The sequence below is a fragment of the Misgurnus anguillicaudatus genome, chromosome 7 (assembly GCF_027580225.2).
Source record: "Misgurnus anguillicaudatus chromosome 7, ASM2758022v2, whole genome shotgun sequence".
NCBI classification, from domain to species: Eukaryota; Metazoa; Chordata; class Actinopteri; order Cypriniformes; family Cobitidae; genus Misgurnus; species Misgurnus anguillicaudatus.
The window spans coordinates 19428615-19444172 of record NC_073343.2 but is presented as its reverse complement, the minus strand read 5'-3'; the positions used below and the strand labels follow the sequence as shown (position 1 = coordinate 19444172).

Below are 15558 nucleotides of genomic sequence, written 5' to 3'. Positions count from 1 at the left end.
ATGAAGCAGAGTTATGAGGCATGTCTAATTCTTTACAAAAAAGCCAGGAGTTGGCACTAACATTTACGCCACCTCTATTAAGAGGAGTGGGGGAAGGATGCAAATATTTACTACCTCAATCTGGCTGTTTTGCCATGCACGGCCTGGGTAGATTTTTTATCTTTTATGACCTCAGTTTTTATGGCAGATCCTTTATATAAGCTTCTGTTTTTATGACACCTCTTCACGTTCATTTATAGCCCTAATGCTAATATACTCTTCTGTTGAAAGTCAGATTAAAATGATATGGAACCGTGAAGGTATTGATGATTTATTCTGCACATTTTCTCTTTGTATCTAAGTATGACATTGCTAGAAGTTTATGGAACTATTATTAGCTTAGTACCTGGAAATGTATCCTAATAGCTATCAAGTTGCAACAGACTTAACTTTCATTTGACCTGTGATAAAGCTCTGTTGTGTCTGTGGTTCCTCTGAAATGTCCTTGGGTGTGCAGGTGTTTAGGAGCAGCTCCAGATGTGCTGTAGTGGGTGTGGGGTCCACCAGGGTTTTAAATTAATCTTTAGCATCGTTAATTCTTTTCTCTGTGGGACACTTGGGCCACACACATCCCAAAGTACAACAATATGGAGACGTGATGGGTTAGCCATCCAATTGGGACACTTCTTGGTAAAAATAAAACATATAGCTTGCGATGTCTGTTAATAAATGGACCTAATAATAGCTGAGCTGTATTTCTGCACATAAACTTACAGTTTACATAACATTAACCAAAATTGGTTTGACTTTGCAAAGACAAAATGTGATTTTAATGCTGCCTTTTTTAGATGCAGTTTTAAATAATTTCTATAAACGTAACCCTTTTAATTTATTTAAGCATAAATATTGTAAAATATTACTTTATTAGCGAAAATATATTTAAACTTTTTAATCGGTTTTGTTCCTTGCACAGGTCAGGGCCTTCTTGCAGCCTCCTATGGAGGGGATCGTTCTGGAGACCTATGGCAGCGGTAACGCCCCTGACAATCGAGCAGACCTGCTGGAGGAGATCCGTAAAGCGACAGAGAGAGGACTTATTATGATCAACTGTACCCAGTGTCTCAGGGGCTCGGTCACAACATCATACGCCACTGGCAAGGCCCTAAGTGATGCAGGTTTGGTCGCTGGGTGCGATATGACCCCAGAATCTGCTCTGTCAAAACTCTCCTATGTGTTGGCAAAAACAGACCTCAGTACGCTAGAAAAAAAGAAGGTATGCAGAGTGTTCTGAAAATGTGATTTCAACCACATATACTTTATGGGTGTTTCTTCAACTACTTCTTGGAAATGTTTTACCGTCTGTCTGTCTGTCTGTCTGTCAGTCTATCTATATCTGGTAAATATTATTTTGTTTGTACAGTGGGGAAAGTAAGTTTTGACACATCAGCATTTTTATCAGTAAGGGGACTTATTATGACTCAACTTGTATACTTAAATGTTCTGATTTCTTTGTATATATTTAATATTTGGCTTAATGGCTACATCTGGTGGAAATTTTGTCAATAGCCCACTTAGAAATCCCCTTACTGATAAAAATGCTGATGTGTCACTTATTTTCCCCGCTGTATATATAATGTCTGTCTGTCTGTGTATCTGGTAAATTATTATTTTGTGTGTATATAATACTGTCTCATTTCCAGTCAAGTTGTTATTTTGTTAAATTGTGCAAAGAAAAAACAAACTGTTACTACTTACTATTTTAACTGTTGTCTTGGCAAAATAGTTTTGTTTTAATTTTTTTATATAGACATTTAAAACACCATGATTTTTAACACATAACTGTATCAGTTTACACTATTGACAGTGTGAAAGTGTGTTTTTAAGGGAGTTTATTTACCAAAAATTGCTTTAACAGAAAGGCAATTTTGACTAGTTTGGAGCATTTAGCTTCAAACAGTGCAAGACATGTTATTTTAAGCTGTAAACACACGATTTGTTCTAAAGATGCTGAGCCGCAATCTACGTGGTGAGATGATAGCTGACCTGGAGGGAGCAAAGCTGTCTCTCAGCGACAGTCGCTTTATTCAGGTTATTGCCAAGTCCCTCAGCATTAGCTGTAAAGAGGTGAGTTGCCACATTCACTTTATATGTATTCACAATGTTTTTGCTTGCAATAAAAAACAAACAACATCTCAAGTATTCATCATCATTTAAATGGAATAGTTCACCAAAGAATTTTAAACCTCTTATATTGCTAATGGTCTAATCAGATTCAATGTATTATGCTAAGCTATGCTAAAAGTGGTACCGCCAGACCCAGAGATCCGCTGAATGGATTCCAAAACGGTAAAAATCAAATGTTTAACTCTAGAGGAGCTGGAGAATGAGCCTATTTTCAAAAAAGTGGAGTGTCCCTTTAAAACCATGTACATCTATGATTTATTATCTAGTTGGTTCATAAACGTCTTCTAAAGTAAATAGACATTTGAGGGAGAAAAAGTATTAATATTTTGAGGCAAAAAATTTAATTAATAAATATATAAACCAACAGATCGGAGTGATACATTCAAACTTGGCAGCACGTCCATGACTTAAAATCTCATTGGTTCTCACACATCTCATATAAACTGAAATGTAATGTTTAGTTACATTGCTCTGCCCATTTTGTAACTAACAATAATATGACTAATGTTCTTAGGAACTTGAAGCCATCCGGGATGCCCTAACACCTACTTTGGCCTGCGCTGCTGCTAAGATTGGAGACATTGAGGCGTTAGAGGCCATAAAAGAAATGGTAAGCAGCTGGGTGTTTGCGGTTACATACCGATAAACCAGCACATGCCTATGCTATGACTGTATTCTATCACACTCTTTGTTAAGACACATGGGGTAGTTTCTTAAAACCTTTAACGCAAACTGTCAGTCAGGTTGGACCAAAATACTACCACTTCTGCCGAACAAATGGCCCTTCACCCATAATTCCAAATACCTGTTTTTAGACCAGTTTTGAGACCTGTTCTGACAGTCTTTTTGATGGACACGTGCACACGTTCCTTTAGAACGACTCAACGTCTTTCTGTTGTGCTGAAAGATTGAAAGTTGTGCGCAAGATGATTTATAATCTTTTTCCAAATTACAATGGGTTTGTGTTTGCAGATTGGGTTATCAACACAATTTATTTAGTAAATGCATACGGTATATTACATGTGTAGTTTGCATATCTATGCCCTTATCAGTTTGGACACAGTTGGTATAAGATAAATGTTGACCCTGCTTATCGCAAACATTAGTGTCATGGCATCACTAGTTAAACAGAAGAGGAAACCAAAACATGTTTTTCATCTGCAGTTCGATAATGCAGATAAGGCCTCTAGTTCAGTGTACTGCTGTTTTATTTATGTAGCCATACAGCTGATAACCCTAACCCAGTTAATTCATGTTACTTATGTAATAGATTTGGCTTGTGTTTACAGTAGTTTCTCAAGGTAATTTGTCTAGCATAATTATATGCTACCCCATATCATTTACATTTTGTGATGCAAAGACAAAATAAAGTATAGTATTCTAGTATAGTCATAGTTCCTGCAATTTAAAGGTGCCATTCTTGTGTTTTTGAAGCTTTGATTGTGTTTACAGTGCGCAATAACACGTGTTCATGTTTCACATGCAAAAACACTGTATTTTTCCACACAACTTACTTACCTCTATACTGCTGCTTTCACTATCCTAAAAACGGGCTGATGTCTCCCTTGTCCTATAAAGTCCTTTCTTCAGAAATACGTAAAATGTTCTGCTTGTGTAGCTTGTTTAGTGTGTTGTGATTCGACAGCAGCTTAGCTTAGCAAAACCGTTTGAGCTTAGGTGGCGACTGACGTATTCTTGTGGGCGGTGTTTAGTGAAAAACTCTTATATTTATGTCATTCAACTAGGAAGTAGAGGGCTGTAGTCCAAACCGGCCGTTCGCTGTAGGCTTTGAAAGGGGACTTCGCCTAGCAGTGAACTTTGAGCTTTATCATTTTGCAGTTATTATTTAAGCTCTAAAGCAACATTACATACTAACTAAAGTTTGATAAATGGGATCAGGAAAACGGGACCTTTTAATAGATTTGTTATTCGCCAAAATATTCCCTATGGTCAAAGTAGTGGAAAAGCAAAGTAACTGGATTGCTTGTATAACATCATAAAATTAAACCCACAGTCCCTCATAACTACATACACAGTGAAATATAACATTTACTGCAGTGTATATTTACATTAGGTGACCCATTTTCAATTTAAGTATTGCTGTGACAAAGATTAGTGGCTGTAGACCAGGGGTTCCTAAACATCTGAATCCTATGATCACCAAAAAAATCGACTGGTGGTGCTAAAATCACTTCTTTTACATTTTCTGTGATTACCTGTCAGGAGTAATGTGTAGCATTTTATTAAGCAATGCCTGCCTTAAACAAAACAATTGGGATTATAGTTCCTTGGCAATCTGTTCGCTTGATGTTTTCCAGTTTGTTCATTCAAGTTTTCAAGTTTAGTGTATTTATGTAACGCATTTAAAACAGCCACAAGGCTGACCAAAGTGCTTAACAAAGGAAACAACATCATAAAATTAGAATGGATAAAAACACAATAAGCAGGAAAGAAAATATATAAGACATAACATCATAGAATTGAAATGACCGTAGCAATTAAAACAAATGCAAATAAGAGAGAAAAGGCGCAGAAGTAAATCCTAATAGGCCAATGAAAACAAATCGTCCCACGCTTTGTCCCCTGCAACACATACCCACAATTGGGGAGATGCTGCTGTGGATACATTACAGTAGGTATTGGTACCTGTATGGGTTCTAGTTTTGCCTACAGCTTATGTCAATTCAATGTCTTCATCTCTTTACCAATAATTTTTACTCTGACCCTAAAACAAACCAAAATCATTCAGTGAATTTAATCAAATGCAGTACTGCCAAAAAAACTAACCAGGTGATACCTGGCTTTCTATACTTATGTTGAATACACTTTTTTGAAAGCGACTTACAAATGTGGAGAATAATAAAGGCAATAAAATATGCAAAAGTAGAAGTAATGCACACTGTAACGGTAGATTCACACGGAGCGTAAGCGTTTATGGTTCCCATTCACTTTTTATGGGTGACGTCATGCGTTGACGAACTGAATTGTGGATCCATCTGCGGCGTATTAACTGTCGTTGCTCACGGGAAAAGTTGAAAATTTCTCAACATTTCAAGCGGCAACGTGTGCGTCAGCCAATCAGATCACTTTATGCAAATAACCTAGGGAAAGCCAGCCAATTACGTTTATGGAAGACCGGCGCATGTGTCGCGGCCACTGTTATTGCCTGTTGGCCACGCTTCAGACAAGCCTTCCGTCAAGCGTTAACGTTTTCGCCCCGTGTGAATGTGCCGTAAGTGCTCCGAGAAGTCCCAAGTTGTCTACGCTGTTAGAAACAAATGACCAAAATGGTTACCCCAGCTCTCACTGGCGCAGTACCCTTTAAAAAGCTCCTAAATGTATCATTTGGTACCAGTATGTACCATTGAGGTGCTAATAGCTAATCTTTGTGCAAAGCTGTACTTTTTGAAAGGGACAGCTGAGGTACATATTTTGGCCATTTTCTTTCTGACAGTGTAGCATAGCCATAGTGTACATACAACCCGAATTCCAGAAAAGTTGGGACGTTTTTTATACTTTGATAAAATGATAACTGAAGGACTTTCAAATCACATGAGCCAATGTTTTGTTCACAATAGAACATAGGAAACAGCAGATGTTTGAACTGAGAAATTTTACAATTGTATGCACAAAATGAGCTAATTTCGGATTTGATTTCTGCTACAGGTCTCAAAATAGTTGAGACAGGGCATGTTTACCATGGTGTAGCATCTCCATTTCTTTTCAAAACAGTTTGAAGATGTCTGGGCATTGAGGCTATGAGTTGCTGGAGTTTTGGTGTTTGAATTTGGTCCCATTCTTGACTCACATAGATTTCCAGCTGCTGAAGAGTTTGTGGTCGTCTTTGACGTATTTTTCATTTAATGATGCGACAAATGTTCTCTATAGGTGAAAGCAGGCAGGCCAGTTCAGCACCCGGACTCTTCTACGACGAAGCCATGCTGTTGTAATAGCTGCAGTATGTGGTTTTGCATTGTCCTGCTGAAATATACAAGGCCTTCCCTGAAATAGTCGTTTGGAGGGCAGCATATGTTGCTCTAAAACCTTTATATACCTTTCAGCATTCACACAGCCTTCCATAACATGCAAGCTGCCCATACTGTATGCATTTATGCACCCCCATACCATCAGAGATGCTGGCTTTTGAACTGAACGCTGATTACATACTGGAAGGTCTCCCTCCTATTTAGCCCGGAGGACACGGCGTCCGTGATTTCCAAGCAAGAATGTCAAATTTGGACTCATCTGACCAGAGAACACTATTCCACTTTGAAATAGTCAATTTTAAATGAGCCTTGGCCCAAAGGACACGACGGCGCTTCTGGACCATGTTCACATATGGCTTCCTTTTGCATGATAGAGCTTTAGTTGGCATCTGCTGATGGCACGGCGGATTGTGTTTATCGACAGTCGTTTCTGGAAGTATTCCTGGGCCCATTTAGTAATGTCATTGATACAATCATGCCGATGAGTGATGCAGTGTCGTCTGAGGGCCCGAAGACCACGGGCATCCAATAAAGGTCTCCGGCCTTGTCCCTTACGCACAGAGATTTCTCCAGTTTCTCTGAATGTTTTGATGATGTTATGCACTGTAGATAATGAGATTGCAAAGCCTTTGCAATTTGACGTTGAGGAACATTATTTTTAAAGTATTCCACAATCTTTTTACGCAGTCTTTCACAGATTGGAGAGCCTCTGCCCATCTTTACTTCTGAGAGACTCTGCTTCTCTAAGACATACCTTTTATAGCTAATTATGTTACAGACTTAATATCAATTAACTTGATGTTCTCCCAGCTGAATCTTTTCAAAACTGCTTGCTTTTTTAGCCATTTGTTGCCCCCGTGCCAACTTTTTTGAGACCTGTAGCAGGCATTACATTTTAAATTAGCTAATTAAGTGGATAAAAGTGTAAAATTTCTCAATTTAAACATTTTCTATGTTATCTATGTTCTATTGTGAATAAAGTATTGGCTCATGTGATTTTAAATTCCTTTAGTTTTCATTTTATTCAAATTTAAAAAACGTCCCAACTTTTCCGGAATTCGGGTTGTAGTTTAATTAAAATGTTTCAAATTTTTTTCTATAGGGTGCTGACTTGAGCATGGCCGATTATGATGGCCGTACCCCTCTTCACATCGCCGCATGCGACGGGCATCTGAAAGTAGTTCAGTATCTTTTGAGTCAGGGGGCAACCGTCTACGCCAAAGATCGCTTTGGCAACACACCCCTCCGCAATGCCGTTCGCTTCAGGTAAGGCTGGGTGGTATAGCTCGATACGTTTGTGAATGAGTGCGTAACTGAATGTTCTTCTGTGACTGAAGGTTTGCCATTGTTCAGCCACAGCTAACATGTGGGTGCGGAGATGTGTGTGGGCATGTTGTATAACAGGTCTTTTATCCTGTAACACATTTCTGCTCTTTGCTCACACTGACATCACCAAAGTGCTCACAGCTTTAGTCACCTAAAGGTTTTAGTTTTAATGCAATACTGTTTTAGTTTTGTCCACCTCATTTACAAAGTTTTCTACCCCTGGTGCCGATCTTATCTTGCAGAGCATGTTTTCAACATTGCTGAACCTTTTGATCTAAAGGCGTATGCTTCTGTGATTCAGTTTTCATAGATGAGTAGGTATAAGTTGTGCCTTCAATTTTTTTGTTTTGAATGTTTTTTTAATGAGATAATGAAGGGATAACAGGCAAAAATTGCATAGTGTAAAGGAGAACTCATTGCTGTTTACTCCTGAGAAAGTTTAAAAGCTTAAGTTTTTACATTTCTGTTTAAGTCATGGTTTGGGTGACATTATTGTTTATCCAAAATGTGAAAAAATTAAGAATGAAGTATGTATGTCTAAACTTTTAACTGCAGGTGTACAGTAAGTAAAACCATTCATAAATAATTCCTTTTCTTTTCCTCATTTTATATCAGATTATCCCCTCTTTACTAGCAAACTCAAACTATCTTCCTGTCAGTCTCTCTGTCATCTTGAAAACTGGTGAAACTTAAGATGTTTATGCTCTGTCTTGATTGAACCTTGTCTATGTAACCCATATGCATGCCCTTTAAAGCACGACTTCTTTTAAAAAAAATTAGAAAATCCTTTAATCCATTTTTATTGTTTCAATCTTAAACATGGTTTTTCGACCTTCAATTGAAAACGATGCTAAGAAAATTTGTACAAAAATTTGTAGAATCGTGTCTTACAGAAATGAATATCATCTAAAGCCCTATTCGGACAAGACTAGTTTTCCCGTAGGAGGACTGAGAAACTGACATTTCACAGACAAGTTTGTGATTTTAATCTGTGGAGTATTTACAGAGAAATTTACCTACTGTTTAAAAAAAAACAAAGTTAATTCTGTCCAAATGTAATCTCATTTTGTCAAGGTAAACTACTGTAAAAAAAAGTCCTTGTTGCACTTACATTTTTACATATAAAAAACTTGAATGATCAAGTCATTTTAACCAGGGCTGTGACGATAAATCGTGTGTCCCATTAAAAAGACCGGTCTGAAATCGATTTTGGCAATTCTGTGTTTAATGCGCATCTTGTGCGTTTTGGTCAGTAAGAAGTCCTTATCAATCTAAAATCATTATGAGTCTGAGTCGTTTATAACATGCATTTAAAAAGCAACACTCATTAAACAAAATCATTCAAAATATTCTTTATTATCTTGAAAATACCGGAAACAATTTGAAGAACAGCGATATAAATTATCTTAGACATTTCCTGGATTGTGTTTGTAATGGTACTTCTTCTTTGGCACAATTGGAGTTTCTTCAAGAGAGCGCCCTCTGGCTTTTGGATGTGCCGGGATTTCATAATTCATTATAATTCATTAATTAATAATGATTCATTAAAATTCATTCATTGAGAAAATGTGCATTTGCGTGATTAATCATTACAGCCTTATTTTCAACTTTTTAGTTTCAATAATTCATTAATTGTTATTATTTCATTCAAATTCATTCATAGAGAAAACACGCATTTGAACGATTAATCATAAAAGCCCTAGTTTCAACTTTTTTGACTAGTGAGAGTTGGCATAAATAAAAAAATAAAGTTAAATGGGCTTAAAGATGCAATTTGTATAATCCGCGCCACTAGAGGGCGCCAGATCAAATCAATAACAATGACGTAGATTAATGATGCTCTGAAGCAGCGTGGACTGATGGGATTTGTTGTCTTTAACTCAAACGCTGATGGCCATCAATCAGACGGTAATGAGAAATCATGTTACACATGAGATAATCAAGTTTTATAAATGTTGTGTTCGATGACATCATTTTTTTTTTCATTATGTAAGGTTTCATGTATTGTTTAAAACGCAATTGTTAGTCATAGATGTTACAGTATTAGTCCAATACGATGGTATGTTAACACAGCACATAATTAAGTGTTCAGATGAACAAACTTACCATAAAATGGCAAGTGGCCCGACAGATGCTATTACTTCGGCATTTGTCCACAACACTGTTGTCATGTGGTTTTTACGTCAGTAAAGGCGGTAACAAAGGGTAACGTAGATATTTACATCATTTACAGGCAACTGCACTACCCCGTGTCACTGTTTAGAATGGCAATTTTCTCATAATTTACAAGTAGTTGAAAACATTAGGGATATTGCTAGTAATCAGCTGGACAAAATATATAACACCGGACAAGTGGTTTTTGGATATTTTACTGCAAATATCTTACAAATTGAACCTTTAATTTCTTACAACTTTATTTTGTAATTTAGTTTATAAACTTGCTAATTTATAGCAACTTCTAACTTGTCAAAAAAGTTTAAATGACGTAATTGAATGCATACATTTTCCATTTATTGCGCTACGTTTACCGTGGATATTTATGTTTGTGCCATCCAGCGAAGAGCTAAAGAATACAATAATAAAGTCAACGGCTTAATCATGTAACTGTAAATCAAAGTAATGTCAGCTTAGTATACGGTTTCATCGGACGCACGTGATACACGTCTGGATCCGAACCTTACTTCCGGTTTGGTTTTTTAATGGTCTGACTAGTTGCTAAACTGATCTCTTGAACAAATGCCTCGTCGAAAATAACTAATGTTTTGGTTTCCTAGGTAATCTATGTGTTGTTGTTTTTTGCTTGTTATATAAATAAACTACGTTTAAAGAACTTTGTTGTTATATATTTTTAGCGAAGTTTACCGGAAGTTCATGCGGACCGTGACAGCCGCTTGTTTATGTTGTTACTACTGAAACGGTCTATACTTACTTTAATTTGTCAATTATGCAGGCTTATGTTGTTATTATTATAAAAGGTAATTGTGTTTATTTCAGTGGGTTTGTTAAAGTAACTAGTCCTTGTAATTGTATTTTAAAGTGCTTCTTAAGTAAATAATTTTGAATTTTAAGTTTGTTGTTTAGAAGTTTATTTATTTATTTATTTTTTACCATACGTGTTGCACGCATTCAGTACACGTAATATTATCCAACACACAGATACACAAAACAGACACTCCCATGCTATATGTCTGAATCAGTACATGAAATCACAGACGTCGGGTGATAACAATCGTAACTCAGCTGTCTTTATATTAAAACTAATCCCGTCCGAATAGAGCTTCATTCTGACTTGATCATTTGTAACATGTATAAGCAAAAAATAATGACTTTATCTTAACTTAAGTAACATCATTTAGCACACTTAGACACGTAGTTTAAAAATATTATGCAGGATTTGTGCTAAAATAGGGCATGCAAATGTAGTGCAAATGTTTAGTAGACCGCCTAGTTTGAAAACAGCAATCAGATTTGCCTTTAAAGGAGAATTTTACGGATAACAGCTAAACCGGTTCTCCCTGTAATGTTTATTTTACTGCTGTTTGTCACATTTTTAATTCTTGACTGCTAGCCAACTGACAATACAGAGCCGTGGTGTATACTGTACCACAGTTGCAGATAAACTCCCTTAAACGGATGTTAAGTCTACTGTATGTCTGCCCTAATTCCACTGTTTGTGTGCATGTAATTGTACTAATAAAAATTTCCCCTAATGACCACATTATGCTCTGTCGAGCAAAGCAAATGATTTGAAAAATCAAGAAACTGGGACGAAGTTTTCACATTTTTTACACTAATCCTCTACAGACCATCAACAGCCACTTAACGTCTTATTCTGTCTCTCTCTCTCTCTCTCTACGGAGAAATAATGTACAATATACACAGTGTCAACCTCATTAATAAGAGTTTAGAAGCCTTAATAAAAGAAAGTAGGGGCTGTTAAATTAGCACAGTGTCCAGAGACAGAGAAAGTGTGTGATTCAAGTGATTAGAGATGCATAATTGGATTCATTATCGGTCAGATCATTTTAGCTCTGTTTGCTTGGACCTGTACACATATTTTATGTTTCACATCATTAAAGGGGGTCGCACACCGGATGAAAGGCGTAGCCCTGCATCGCATCTAGGACAAAATATACGTTAGCAGTCAATGTTAATCGCTAACGATTTGGGACAAATATGATGTTATTTAATGTTAAACTACGTGAGTGGCGCTCTGTGGCGTGACAGGGATTTGAGCAGTGTCCAGAGTCACGGCGGACAGATGCCGCCAGGTCCCGCCGGTGTGCGCACATTCATAGAAAATAATGCGTTCTGTTTTTAGATTCATGGCACGATGCGGCGTTTCTCGTCCGCATCTGCGACCTTTTAAATCTTTTTTTCATAGGACATAAAAGAACTATACACATACCAAATGCACAATTATACCAAGCTGTTACTGTAGCAGTACCCTTTAAAAAGATAACCTAATATGTTTAATTTTGGTACAGCCATGTATGAAATATTTAGGTGCAAGTTTACTTTATGAAGGGTTACTGCCCCAGTGACAGCTTGGGGCTATTTAAAAAAAAAAAAATTGACTGTAGAAAATGTTTGGTAAAATGTCTTTCGTTTACATTTAGCAGACGCTGTTTTCCATATCACATACAGTGCATTACAAGGAATAGATTTGGTTTTATTAGCATGTGTACCCTGGATCGATCCCATGACCTTTTCCGCTCCAGCACAATGCTCTAACAACTGAGCCACAGGAATACGTTTTCCAAGTTTAATATTGAGGGGCAACCTTCCGATCTCTCTGATGAAGCCAATACTGAAGTGATTTAAACTGCAGTTCATCGACTGGGCGATAAAGACTGTCTCCACTTTACAGTAGAAAATAATGTTTACAGCTGGGTACAAAAAGTGTTTTTGGTCTATATAGCTTTTTGTATATGTAAATTAAGGGAATTTTTTATAACTCATCCGTTTAAATTATATTACGCCTTAAAGTTCTGCATAATTAAGGGGGTGGCCGCTTGAGTGATGGTCCCGCCTCTTTACCCATTTTCGGATATCTGCGAGTGATACGCGGGCAAGATGGCGACGGCAGGCACCGCCTATTTTAATCTTCAAAAACTATCTTCAGAAACCTGGTGATGTCATGGACACAGCGTCCATCTTTTATACAGCCTATGTTTAATACAGGGACAATATGGACTTTTAAAGCTTTGCAATTGATTTGTGTGAGGAAAAGACTGAAAATGAATGCGTTATTTGCTAAAAATCTTTTGTCTTCGGCACCTTTGACATTTGCATTCACATTTGTGTATTCACAGACGTGTTGCACAAGGTGATGACAAAATCTTCAATATCATGTGACCAATCATGTAGCAGTGAGTTTGAATATGCTTAGCACAAATGACATTTTAAAACTTTAATTAAAACATTCAGTCAGTAATTACTTGCATTTCTTTATAGGAAAACACCACAGTTTTTCAATATTTTACTGTTCTTAGACGAATTAATACATACCTATCTTTTTTCAATGCGTGCATTTAATCTTTATACAGTGCGTTGTGAATGTGTTAGCATTGGGCCTAGCCCCATTCATCCAAACAGGGATGAATTTAGAAGCCACTAAACACCTCCATGTTTTCCCTATTTTAAGACTGCTACATGAGTAGTTACACAAGTAAGTTAACACAAAAAAAACGTGGTGATAAAAAATGAGAACTTGTATGGCGTAAGAGTACCTCAGCATGCTGTAACATCATCACTCTTGACTACTCCCCCTCAAACTTTCATCAATATTACTCCACGCAAGGTCGAAGTGCTGCAAACTAAGTGCTATTCCGCCATACAATATAGTTCTCATTTTTTATCCGCTTAAAACCCACGTTTTATTTTGTGTCACCATATTTACTCAAGTAACTACAATAGGGAACTAAGTGGGGAGAACATGGAGGTGTTTGGTGGCTTCTGCATTTATCCCTGTTTGGATCCTAAGAAAAGAATGGGGCTAGGCTAAATTCTAACACATTCACGACACGTTTTACAAAGATTACGATCCATATGTATTCATTTGTCTAAGTTGAGGTAAGAACATAGTAAAATATCGAAAAACTGTGCTGTTTTCCTTTAAATCTTTTACATAGAGCACTAAACAGCGACAGAATAGTATGTTACATTTTTGGATATGAGCAGCATCAGCATTCTGCCACTACTTGAGGAGTAAATAAAAAAAAAATGTTTAGGTGAACTGTTCCTTTAAATACGTGATTTGTGCATGTGTAGTCGTCAGTGGATACGCCAGAGTTACGGCAGCATCTTTTTGTTTGCAGTGCAAGTCCAAACATGTTCCACCATTAAAAACACTTAAGGGTTCAACTGACCTGAGAACTGACAACTTTCGACTTTCAATTTCGTTCTGAGTCATTGAAAACCGACGAAAAATGATTCCCTTTAGATCTGTTGTGACAACAGCAATGTCTGATTTGACAATTTGGGACCTCTAGATGTTTACCCTTTTCAAAGTAATAAGGAAAAGTAGGAAAAAACAGAAGCAGGCAAATAGAAGGGGGTGTTTTCTAAACCAGCCCTACCTGATTCAAGTTTCATGTCTAGCAGATACTCTGACTAGTGAAGAGAAACAGAACAAACTGGAAGGGTGACTGCCACCAGATTTGTCAGAGCTTGGTTTGAAACGGTGCCACGGGGGTAGGGCCAACGCTGAGGTCTAAAGTACCTGAAATAGATTAGGCAACAACCACGCCTGGATTCTACACAAGACAACTGCATTATTTCATATTATAACTCAGTTCCGCTCCAAGAGGCACGACTCTTACGCCCTTTCACATTGCTAAAAGTTTTTCAAAGTTTCATTAATTCTGCTCACCAAGGGTGTAGTGTTTTAGGGTGTTGAAGTGTCAACTGAACAGGATGATAAAAATAGATCGTATTAACTTGAATTGAAGAAAACCATATCTAAGAATCCGAATTGGGTGTGAGTTCTCTTGACTTGGGTCTCTTGAGGTTTTTGACATCCTTTAGGAAATTTGTACTGTTAGGAAATGTTTTATTCTGTGCAGCCAATGACAGCTTGGTTACTTATAGGCCATATCTGATTTCTACTGTAAGTAACAAGAAAGGTCATGTCTCTTCATACTCTTATCTTTTGGCCGACTTTAAAATTACACTTAAATGCAATTGTGTTAACAATGATTTCTCATATGACTTTGCTTGTCCCTGCGTGTCAAGACCTTCACGTGTGATAAGCAACCAGTCATTACTGCTGAGCAATGAACAGGATTTTAGTAAAGCAAAGCAGTAACAATGTAGCTTATACTTGGCGTTAAGGATTTGAACACTCGAGTAAACTTGTATTAGTCTTAATTTAGTAAATAAAAGAGATCAAGAAGAGTTCTTTATATATATATATATTTAAATAATTTAATTATATTCACTATGTTAATTGATTTCCTTTAGCTCAATAGATTATGACAAAAAAGTAACACCAAGCTCATAGGTTTGATTCTTAGGGTACACACAAACTGATGTAATCTTGTGTACAGTAATATACATTACTTAAAGTCTATATCCAGTATGTCACTCTAGTACGTCAGAAATCTATTGGACTTTCCCATGAGTCACCTCTCTATACTCTACATTTCTGTGTCTGCAGGCATAAGGACGTGGTGAAACTTCTCAGGAAGACTGGAGCTCACTTCTCTCGTGACGAGATTGAGGATGCAGGGACTGAAATGTGCAGGTCTTTTACATAAACATTTATACACACAGTTTTCTTCATGCCCCCCTCCCTCCTCAGTAGCATTTACTCAGGTCTGACCAGTAATTCAGGGACTTTCAAAAGCTGTTAGAATGCTCCCGGACAACATTGCTTTGAGACGGCAGAGATTTTCAAAGAATTTGGATTTAAACACGACAGGTGTCTTGTGGCATATCAAACCTACATTGGTTTTTCTTGCTGTGTCATTTAAGATCTTTAAAGTGGCAAATTTTTTAAGCAGTAAATGACAAGAAGCTTTAAAAGGTCGTCAAAGTGATTGTACCATGTGTAAGGGGTGTTCCTTCAAAAATGGCAAAA

The 15558-nt window shown here is 37.1% G+C and overlaps 1 protein-coding gene across 7 annotated transcripts in view; it reads left to right on the top strand.

Moving 5' to 3' along the window:
* The window catches only part of LOC141365304 (60 kDa lysophospholipase-like), a 34519-nt gene that overhangs the window by 13384 nt on the left and 5577 nt on the right, over window positions 1–15558 (top strand). For all 7 annotated transcript variants that reach the window (XM_073869503.1, XM_073869498.1, XM_073869500.1 and 4 more), the window contains 5 exons: window positions 953–1252; window positions 1984–2103; window positions 2678–2773; window positions 7252–7415; window positions 15136–15222. In XM_073869503.1, coding sequence (XP_073725604.1) covers window positions 953–1252; window positions 1984–2103; window positions 2678–2773; window positions 7252–7415; window positions 15136–15222 — 767 coding nt within the window. The remainder of the gene's footprint in view (window positions 1–952; window positions 1253–1983; window positions 2104–2677; window positions 2774–7251; window positions 7416–15135; window positions 15223–15558) is intronic.